Source organism: Notothenia rossii (genome assembly GCF_949606895.1).
Source record: "Notothenia rossii genome assembly, chromosome: 5".
Classification (NCBI taxonomy): domain Eukaryota; kingdom Metazoa; phylum Chordata; class Actinopteri; order Perciformes; family Nototheniidae; genus Notothenia; species Notothenia rossii.
Window position 1 is genome coordinate 1,080,526 of NC_136903.1, and position 10,086 is coordinate 1,090,611.

The following is a 10,086-nucleotide window of genomic DNA, read 5'->3' on the forward strand; positions in this document are numbered from 1 at the left end:
TGTAAGTGTTTAATATGTAGTTAACATGTTATTATAGATGTAAGTGTTTAATATGTAGTTAACATGTTATTATAGATATAAGTGTTTATATGTAGTTAACATGTTATTATAGATGTAAGTGTTTAATATGTAGTTAACATGTTATTATAGATATAAGTGTTTAATATGTAGTTAACATGTTATTATAGATGTAAGTGTTTAATATGTAGTTAACATGTTATTATAGATGTAAGTGTTTAATATGTAGTTAACATGTTATTATAGATGGAAGTGTTTAATATGTAGTTAACATGTTATTATAGATGTAAGTGTTTAATATGTAGTTAACATGTTATTATAGATATAACTGTTTAATATGTAGTTAACATGTTATTATAGATATAAGTGTTTAATATGTAGTTAACATGTTATTATATATATAAGTGTTTAATATGTAGTTAACATGTTATTATATATATAAGTGTTTAATATGTAGTTAACATGTTATTATGGATGTAAGTGTTTAATATGTAGTTAACATGTTATTATAGATGTAAGTGTTTAATATGTAGTTAACATGTTATTATAGATATAAGTGTTTAATATGTAGTTAACATGTTATTATAGATGTAAGTGTTTAATATGTAGTTAACATGTTATTATGGATGTAAGTGTTTAATATGTAGTTAACATGTTATTATGGATGTAAGTGTTTAATATGTAGTTAACATGTTATTATGGATATAAGTGTTTAATATGTAGTTAACATGTTATTATAGATAGAAGTGTTTAATATGTAGTTAACATGTTATTATAGATATAAGTGTTTAATATGTAGTTAACATGTTATTATAGATATAAGTGTTTAATATGTAGTTAACATGTTATTATAGATATAAGTGTTTAATATGTAGTTAACATGTTATTATGGATGTAAGTGTTTAATATGTAGTTAACATGTTATTATAGATATATGTGTTTAATATGTAGTTAACATGTTATTATGGATGTAAGTGTTTAATATGTAGTTAACTTGTTATTATAGATATAAGTGTTTAATATGTAGTTAACATGTTATTATAGATATAAGTGTTTAATATGTAGTTAACATGTTATTATAGATATAAGTGTTTAATATGTAGTTAAAATGTTATTATGGATGTAAGTGTTTAATATGTAGTTAACATGTTATTATAGATATATGTGTTTAATATGTAGTTAACATGTTATTATAGATATAAGTGTTTAATATGTAGTTAACATGTTATTATAGATATATGTGTTTAATATGTAGTTAACATGTTATTATAGATGTAAGTGTTTAATATGTAGTTAACATGTTATTATGGATGTAAGTGTTTAATATGTAGTTAACATGTTATTATAGATATAAGTGTTTAATATGTAGTTAACATGTTATTATAGATGTAAGTGTTTAATATGTAGTTAACATGTTATTATAGATATAAGTGTTTAATATGTAGTTAACATGTTATTATAGATATAAGTGTTTAATATGTAGTTAACATGTTATTATAGATGTAAGTGTTTAATATGTAGTTAACATGTTATTATAGATGTAAGTGTTTAATATGTAGTTAACATGTTATTATGGATGTAAGTGTTTAATATGTAGTTAACATGTTATTATAGATGTAAGTGTTTAATATGTAGTTAACATGTTATTATAGATATAAGTGTTTAATATGTAGTTAACATGTTATTATAGATATAAGTGTTTAATATGTAGTTAACATGTTATTATAGATGTAAGTGTTTAATATGTAGTTAACATGTTATTATGGATGTAAGTGTTTAATATGTAGTTAACATGTTATTATAGATGTAAGTGTTTAATATGTAGTTAACATGTTATTATAGATATAAGTGTTTAATATGTAGTTAACATGTTATTATGGATGTAAGTGTTTAATATGTAGTTAACATGTTATTATAGATATAAGTGTTTAATATGTAGTTAACATGTTATTATGGATATAAGTGTTTAATATGTAGTTAACATGTTATTATGGATGTAAGTGTTTAATATGTAGTTAACATGTTATTATAGATGTAAGTGTTTAATATGTAGTTAACATGTTATTATGGATATAAGTGTTTAATATGTAGTTAACATGTTATTATAGATATAAGTGTTTAATATGTAGTTAACATGTTATTATAGATATAAGTGTTTAATATGTAGTTAACATGTTATTATGGATATAAGTGTTTAATATGTAGTTAACATGTTATTATAGATATAAGTGTTTAATATGTAGTTAACATGTTATTATAGATGTAAGTGTTTAATATGTAGTTAACATGTTATTATAGATATAAGTGTTTAATATGTAGTTAACATGTTATTATAGATGTAAGTGTTTAATATGTAGTTAACATGTTATTATGGATATAAGTGTTTAATATGTAGTTAACATGTTATTATAGATGTAAGTGTTTAATATGTAGTTAACATGTTATTATAGATGTAAGTGTTTAATATGTAGTTAACATGTTATTATAGATGTAAGTGTTTAATATGTAGTTAACATGTTATTATAGATATAAGTGTTTAATATGTAGTTAACATGTTATTATAGATGTAAGTGTTTAATATGTAGTTAACATGTTATTATAGATATAAGTGTTTAATATGTAGTTAACATGTTATTATGGATGTAAGTGTTTAATATGTAGTTAACATGTTATTATAGATGTAAGTGTTTAATATGTAGTTAACATGTTATTATAGATGTAAGTGTTTAATATGTAGTTAACATGTTATTATAGATGTAAGTGTTTAATATGTAGTTAACATGTTATTATAGATATAAGTGTTTAATATGTAGTTAACATGTTATTATGGATATAAGTGTTTAATATGTAGTTAACATGTTATTATAGATGTAAGTGTTTAATATGTAGTTAACATGTTATTATGGATATAAGTGTTTAATATGTAGTTAACATGTTATTATAGATATAAGTGTTTAATATGTAGTTAACATGTTATTATAGATATAAGTGTTTAATATGTAGTTAACATGTTATTATAGATGTAAGTGTTTAATATGTAGTTAACATGTTATTATAGATGTAAGTGTTTAATATGTAGTTAACATGTTATTATAGATATAAGTGTTTAATATGTAGTTAACATGTTATTATAGATGTAAGTGTTTAATATGTAGTTAACATGTTATTATAGATATAAGTGTTTAATATGTAGTTAACATGTTATTATGGATATAAGTGTTTAATATGTAGTTAACATGTTATTATAGATGTAAGTGTTTAATATGTAGTTAACATGTTATTATGGATATAAGTGTTTAATATGTAGTTAACATGTTATTATAGATGTAAGTGTTTAATATGTAGTTAACATGTTATTATAGATGTAAGTGTTTAATATGTAGTTAACATGTTATTATAGATGTAAGTGTTTAATATGTAGTTAACATGTTATTATGGATATAAGTGTTTAATATGTAGTTAACATGTTATTATAGATGTAAGTGTTTAATATGTAGTTAACATGTTATTATAGATGTAAGTGTTTAATATGTAGTTAACATGTTATTATGGATATAAGTTTTTAATATGTAGTTAACATGTTATTATAGATATAAGTGTTTAATATGTAGTTAACATGTTATTATAGATGTAAGTGTTTAATATGTAGTTAACATGTTATTATGGATGTAAGTGTTTAATATGTAGTTAACATGTTATTATGGATGTAAGTGTTTAATATGTAGTTAACATGTTATTATAGATGTAAGTGTTTAATATGTAGTTAACATGTTATTATGGATGTAAGTGTTTAATATGTAGTTAACATGTTATTATGGATGTAAGTGTTTAATATGTAGTTAACATGTTATTATGGATGTAAGTGTTTAATATGTAGTTAACATGTTATTATAGATATAACTGTTTAATATGTAGTTAACTTGTTATTATGGATATAAGTTATGGACATGTTATTATCGCTGCAGCGACACGTGCCACGAGCTGCTGGGTCACGTCCCCCTGCTGGCCGACCCAAAATTCGCTCAGTTCTCGCAGGAGATCGGCCTGGCGTCTCTGGGAGCGTCGGACGAGGACGTCCAGAAGCTGGCCACGGTGAGTCACGTTAATAACCTCCAGGTATGATCACGTGACTCCGGAGGACACGGAGGTCATTGCACCGGTTGGGTCCGTTAAGGATCCACAGTTTGTCATGAGGGACGAACAGACGCAAACACTCACCACAGTCCTCCCATTGAGAGCTATTCGAGCAGAGATTAATAAAATACTGCTTTGGATCATATCAGCTTCAGATTGAACTTTAGAATATTTTCCCACAAGGAGGAGACATTTCCCCATGTTTACCCATTGGGACACATACAAGCTACTTAAGTTATGTATGTATGTTATTTTATGTAAGCTAACGTTATGTGTTGTTAAGTAACATTTTGTTGTGTTGTGAACAGTGTTATTTCTTCACCATCGAGTTTGGACTCTGCAAACAGGACGGGCAACTGAGAGCCTACGGAGCCGGGCTGCTGTCATCTATAGGAGAGCTGAGGGTGACACACACACACACACACACACACACACACACACACACACACACACACACACACACACACACACACACACACACACACACACACACACACACACACACACACACACACACACACACACACACACACACACACACACACACACACACTATAGTATATTTGATTGAGGATGAAACAACATGTTTTCCGTGTGTTTCCCAGCATGCCCTGTCGGGGGCGGCCTGTGTGAGGATGTTCGACCCGAAGACGACCTGCAGACAGGAGTGTCTCATCACCACCTTCCAAGACGTCTACTTCGTGTCCGAGAGCTTCGAGGAGGCCAAGGAGAAGATGAGGTGAAACACACACACAGCGTTACTACACTGCCTTTACACTGCGACGTGAAGTGAAGTTCTTCTTATGCCAGACAATGCTGTAGCCGGTCCTCTGAAGTCTTCAAAGTCCTGTAGCAGGCAATCTCCTTACTCGTCAAATTACGGGACTTTGACGCTCCACTCAAGGTCAGTCTTGGACATGCAGTGACCTCTAGAGGCTGAGATGATAATGAGGGGAGTGAAGGAGGACGTCCAGAGACACAGAGCGAGAAAAACGAGGTTTGGAGGAAGTCACCAGACCCTAACCAGGAGACGGTTCTGTGTCCCGTGTAAAACCAAGATCTTACTCTAAACCTGAGCGAGTATGTTCCTGTGAAGAACTTCATTTTGAAAAGACTGCTGGACAATCATAGAAGAACCTCCACCTGGATCCATCTTCCTCTTCTTCCAAAGACACATGATCTTTTCCAGCATTTGGATTACCTATGTTCTCTATGTATTACCTTTTTAATTTACAACACATCCTCCTCTGTTGCTCTCCCCCAGGTTCCTTCCATTCTTCCCCGTTAACTGTGGGGTTTCCTTTTACGCTGCAGGGGTCTAAGGACAGCGTGTATTCGGTGTAATCTGTGAAGCCCCCTGAGACACTTGTGTCACTTTTTGGGCTAAATAAACTTTGATTGATTGAAGTTGACGAACACTGGAGGAATAACTTTGACAGATATCATTGGGAGTGTTAAAATGAAGATATGTTGCCCGTGTGACACCAAGAGTCAACGCTGAGTGATTTAAACGCACACTTTAAATAACAACCGTTCTTATCTCCACCCAAACGGTCTGTTTTTATTTGACATTTTATTTGTATTTGACTTAAAGTTTATTTGACTTAACGTTTATTATACTTAAAGTTTATTATACTTAAAGTTTATTTGACTTAAAGTTTATGTCACACCTTGTCTCCTCTCTCTCAGGGAGTTTGCGAAGTCGATAAAGCGTCCGTTCTCCGTGTACTACAACCCGTACACGCAGAGCGTCGACCTGCTGAAAGACACGCGCGGCATCGAGGACGTGGTGCAGGACCTGCGCAACGACCTGAACACCGTCTGCGACGCGCTGGGCAAGATGAACACCTACATGGGCATCTGATTGGTTCAAACCATCACCTGTGTTCATGTGTGGGCTCTGATTGGTTCAAACCATCACCTGTGTTCATCTGTGGGCTTCGATTGGTTCAAATCATCACCTGTGTTTATGTGAGGGCTCTGATTGGTTCAAATCATCACCTGTGTTCATGTGTGGGCTCTGATTGGTTCAAACCATCACCTGTGTTCATGTGTGGGCTCTGATTGGTTCAAATCATCACCTGTGTTTATGTGAGGGCTCTGATTGGTTAAAATCATCAGCTAATTATAAGAGATTCAATTTGTATAGCACCTTTCAAGGGACCCAAGGCCGCTTTACATGGTGAGCAAACAAACAAGCAAGCAAACAAACAAACAAACAAAAAGGGCAAATAATAAAGTAAAACTTAAATAAATAAATTAACAATTAAATAAGTGTGTTCATGTCTGGGCTCTGATTGGTTTAAAACCTGCCTTGTGTTAATGTCTGGGCTCTGATTGGTTTAAAACCTCCCTTCCTGTTTCATAAATGTAAGTAAGATTTGCTGTCTAATGGGTCCGATGCTGTAAAGAGTAATACGCCTTATTGATGCGTAACCACATCATCTCAAGCTTTATACGTCAGGTGAAGCAGCGAGTCTGGGCTGCCAGGTGGTGAAGCGCTGGTTAAAAAATAAAAAGCTGTTTCTGATCCATGATAAATGTTTACCGTGTTAAAGTCAGCAGATGTTCCTCATTTGTTTCCGTCTCTCTTGACAGATGCTTTAAGAAGTCAGATTCTCTGTAACTATAATAAATACATGTGGATTCAACCCTGAAACCTTGGGATTGATGATTTATAGTTTCCGTTGTTTCAGCAACACGCCGACCAACCAGAGCCCCAGATCACCTCAGTGTGTTTCCTGGTTTTTAGTATCATTACATTTTCATGTTTCTTACGTAATTATCCCCATGGGAGGTTCAAATAGATAGATGGCTTCTTCATTGATCCCAAATTGGGAAGTTATTTTGTTGCAGCAGCAAAGTGTACAAGCATTAAAATCCTAAAGATGAGTTTCCTCCACAAAGCTAAAGGCCAATAACAACGCTGAAGCTGAGCGTCAGGTATTCCATTATTTTATTAAAACACAAAGAAGAACGGCTCAACACGTTTATCTGTACGTTCAAACATCAACACACTGCGGCAGGGAATCAAATGAATATCATCACACACATCTCATTGTTGTTAAAGGGCAACAGGAGAGACTGATGGAGCAGCTTCAGGTGGGAGGGGGGGTACATTGTTGGAATGAAGTTAAAACTGAATCAAATGAAAGAAAAACTTATACAAATAAGAATAACATCACGACTGACATCAAAGTAATAACCCGACTTCTTCTAGCTGTCCACTAGATGCTGCTAACTGACCCTCTAATGAAACACAGGTCAGTGTGAGAGGGGGTGTAGTTCTGCTAGCTGTCCACTAGATGCTGCTAACTGACCCTCTAATGAAACACAGGTCAGGGTGAATGGTCAGTGTGAGAGGGGGTGTAGTTCTGCTAGCTGTCCACTAGATGCTGCTAACTGACCCTCTAATGAAACACAGGTCAGGGTGAATGGTCAGTGTGAGAGGGGGTGTAGTTCTGCTAGTTGTCCACTAGATGCTGCTAACTGACCCTCTAATGAAACACAGGTCAGGGTGAATGGTCAGTGTGAGAGGGGGTGTAGTTCTGCTAGTTGTCCACTAGATGCTGCTAACTGACCCTCTAATGAAACACAGGTCAGGGTGAATGGTCAGTGTGAGAGGGGGTGTAGTTCTGCTAGCTGTCCACTAGATGCTGCTAACTGACCCTCTAATGAAACACAGATCAGGGTGAATGGTCAGTGTGAGAGGGGGTGTAGTTCTGCTAGCTGTCCACTAGATGCTGCTAACTGACCCTCTAATGAAACACAGGTCAGGGTGAATGGTCAGTGTGAGAGGGGGTGTAGTTCTGCTAGCTGTCCACTAGATGCTGCTAACTGACCCTCTAATGAAACACAGGTCAGGGTGAATGGTCAGTGTGAGAGGGGGTGTAGTTCTGCTAGCTGTCCACTAGATGCTGCTAACTGACCCTCTAATGAAACACAGGTCAGGGTGAATGGTCAGTGTGAGAGGGGGTGTAGTTCTGCTCGCTGTCCACTAGATGCTGCTAACTGACCCTCTAATGAAACACAGGTCAGGGTGAATGGTCAGTGTGAGAGGGGGTGTAGTTCTGCTAGCTGTCCACTAGATACTGCTAACTGACCCTCTAATGAAACACAGATCAGGGTGAATGGTCAGTGTGAGAGGGGGTGTAGTTCTGCTAGCTGTCCACTAGATGATGCTAACTGACCCTCTAATGAAACACAGGTCAGGGTGAATGGTCAGTGTGAGAGGGGGTGTAGTTCTGCTAGCTGTCCACTACATGCTGCTAACTGACCCTCTAATGAAACACAGATCAGGGTGAGAGGGGTTGTAGTTCTGCTAGCTGTCCACTAGATGCTGCTAACTGACCCTCTAATGAAACACAGGTCAGGGTGAATGGTCAGTGTGAGAGGGGGTGTAGTTCTGCTAGCTGTCCACTAGATGCTGCTAACTGACCCTCTAATGAAACACAGATCAGGGTGAATGGTCAGTGTGAGAGGGGGTGTAGTTCTGCTAGCTGTCCACTAGATGCTGCTAACTGACCCTCTAATGAAACACAGATCTGGGTGAATGGTCAGTGTGAGAGGGGGTGTAGTTCTGCTAGCTGTCCACTAGATGCTGCTAACTGACCCTCTAATGAAACACAGGTCAGGGTGAATGGTCAGTGTGAGAGGGGGTGTAGTTCTGCTCGCTGTCCACTAGATGCTGTTAACTGACCGTCTAATGAAACACAGGTCAGGGTGAATGGTCAGTGTGAGAGGGGGTGTAGTTCTGCTAGCTGTCCACTAGATGCTGCTAACTGACCCTCTAATGAAACACAGATCAGGGTGAGAGGGGTTGTAGTTCTGCTAGCTGTCCACTAGATGCTGCTAACTGACCCTCTAATGAAACACAGGTCAGGGTGAATGGTCAGTGTGAGAGGGGGTGTAGTTCTGCTAGCTGTCCACTAGATGCTGCTAACTGACCCTCTAATGAAACACAGATCAGGGTGAATGGTCAGTGTGAGAGGGGGTGTAGTTCTGCTAGCTGTCCACTAGATGCTGCTAACTGACCCTCTAATGAAACACAGATCTGGGTGAATGGTCAGTGTGAGAGGGGGTGTAGTTCTGCTAGCTGTCCACTAGATGCTGCTAACTGACCCTCTAATGAAACACAGGTCAGGGTGAATGGTCAGTGTGAGAGGGGGTGTAGTTCTGCTCGCTGTCCACTAGATGCTGTTAACTGACCGTCTAATGAAACACAGGTCAGGGTGAATGGTCAGTGTGAGAGGGGGTGTAGTTCTGCTAGCTGTCCACTAGATGATGCTAACTGACCCTCTAATGAAACACAGGTCAGGGTGAATGGTCAGTGTGAGAGGGGGTGTAGTTCTGCTAGCTGTCCACTAGATGCTGCTAACTGACCCTCTAATGAAACACAGATCAGGGTGAATGGTCAGTGTGAGAGGGGGTGTAGTTCTGCTAGCTGTCCACTAGATGCTGCTAACTGACCCTCTAATGAAACACAGGTCAGGGTGAATGGTCAGTGTGAGAGGGGGTGTAGTTCTGCTCGCTGTCCACTAGATGCTGCTAACTGACCCTCTAATGAAACACAGATCAGGGTGAGAGGGGTTGTAGTTCTGCTAGCTGTCCACTAGATGCTGCTAACTGACCCTCTAATGAAACACAGGTCAGGGTGAATGGTCAGTGTGAGAGGGGGTGTAGTTCTGCTAGCTGTCCACTAGATGCTGCTAACTAGATGAAGGTTCCTCACAGAGTGACCTGAAGTCTCTGAGCTGCAGCCATGATCAGATCTGATTCTCTAGATCAGGGATGGGCAACTTTGAGTATCGGGAGGGCCAACCATTTTTTTCCTCAGGCCACTTTGTGACCATGCACTTCCATCGGTAGGATACTATATTCACAACATTTAAATAACCAACTTTAGCTACTAATTTAATGAAGATAATTAATGTA

At 36.2% G+C, this 10,086-nt stretch overlaps 1 protein-coding gene across 1 annotated transcript in view; it reads left to right on the plus strand.

Moving 5' to 3' along the window:
- Positions 1-6,803, plus strand: part of LOC307041213 (tryptophan 5-hydroxylase 2-like) — a gene marked incomplete at its 5' end in the record, with an annotated part of 10,975 nt that extends 4,172 nt beyond the window's left edge. The window contains 5 exons of the mRNA XM_079684539.1: positions 3,984-4,110; positions 4,461-4,556; positions 4,758-4,891; positions 5,842-6,016; positions 6,101-6,803. Of these exons, the coding sequence (XP_079540665.1) occupies positions 3,984-4,110; positions 4,461-4,556; positions 4,758-4,891; positions 5,842-6,016 (532 nt within the window). The 3' untranslated portion in view covers positions 6,101-6,803. The remainder of the gene's footprint in view (positions 1-3,983; positions 4,111-4,460; positions 4,557-4,757; positions 4,892-5,841; positions 6,017-6,100) is intronic.
- Positions 6,804-10,086: the final 3,283 nt, after the last annotated feature.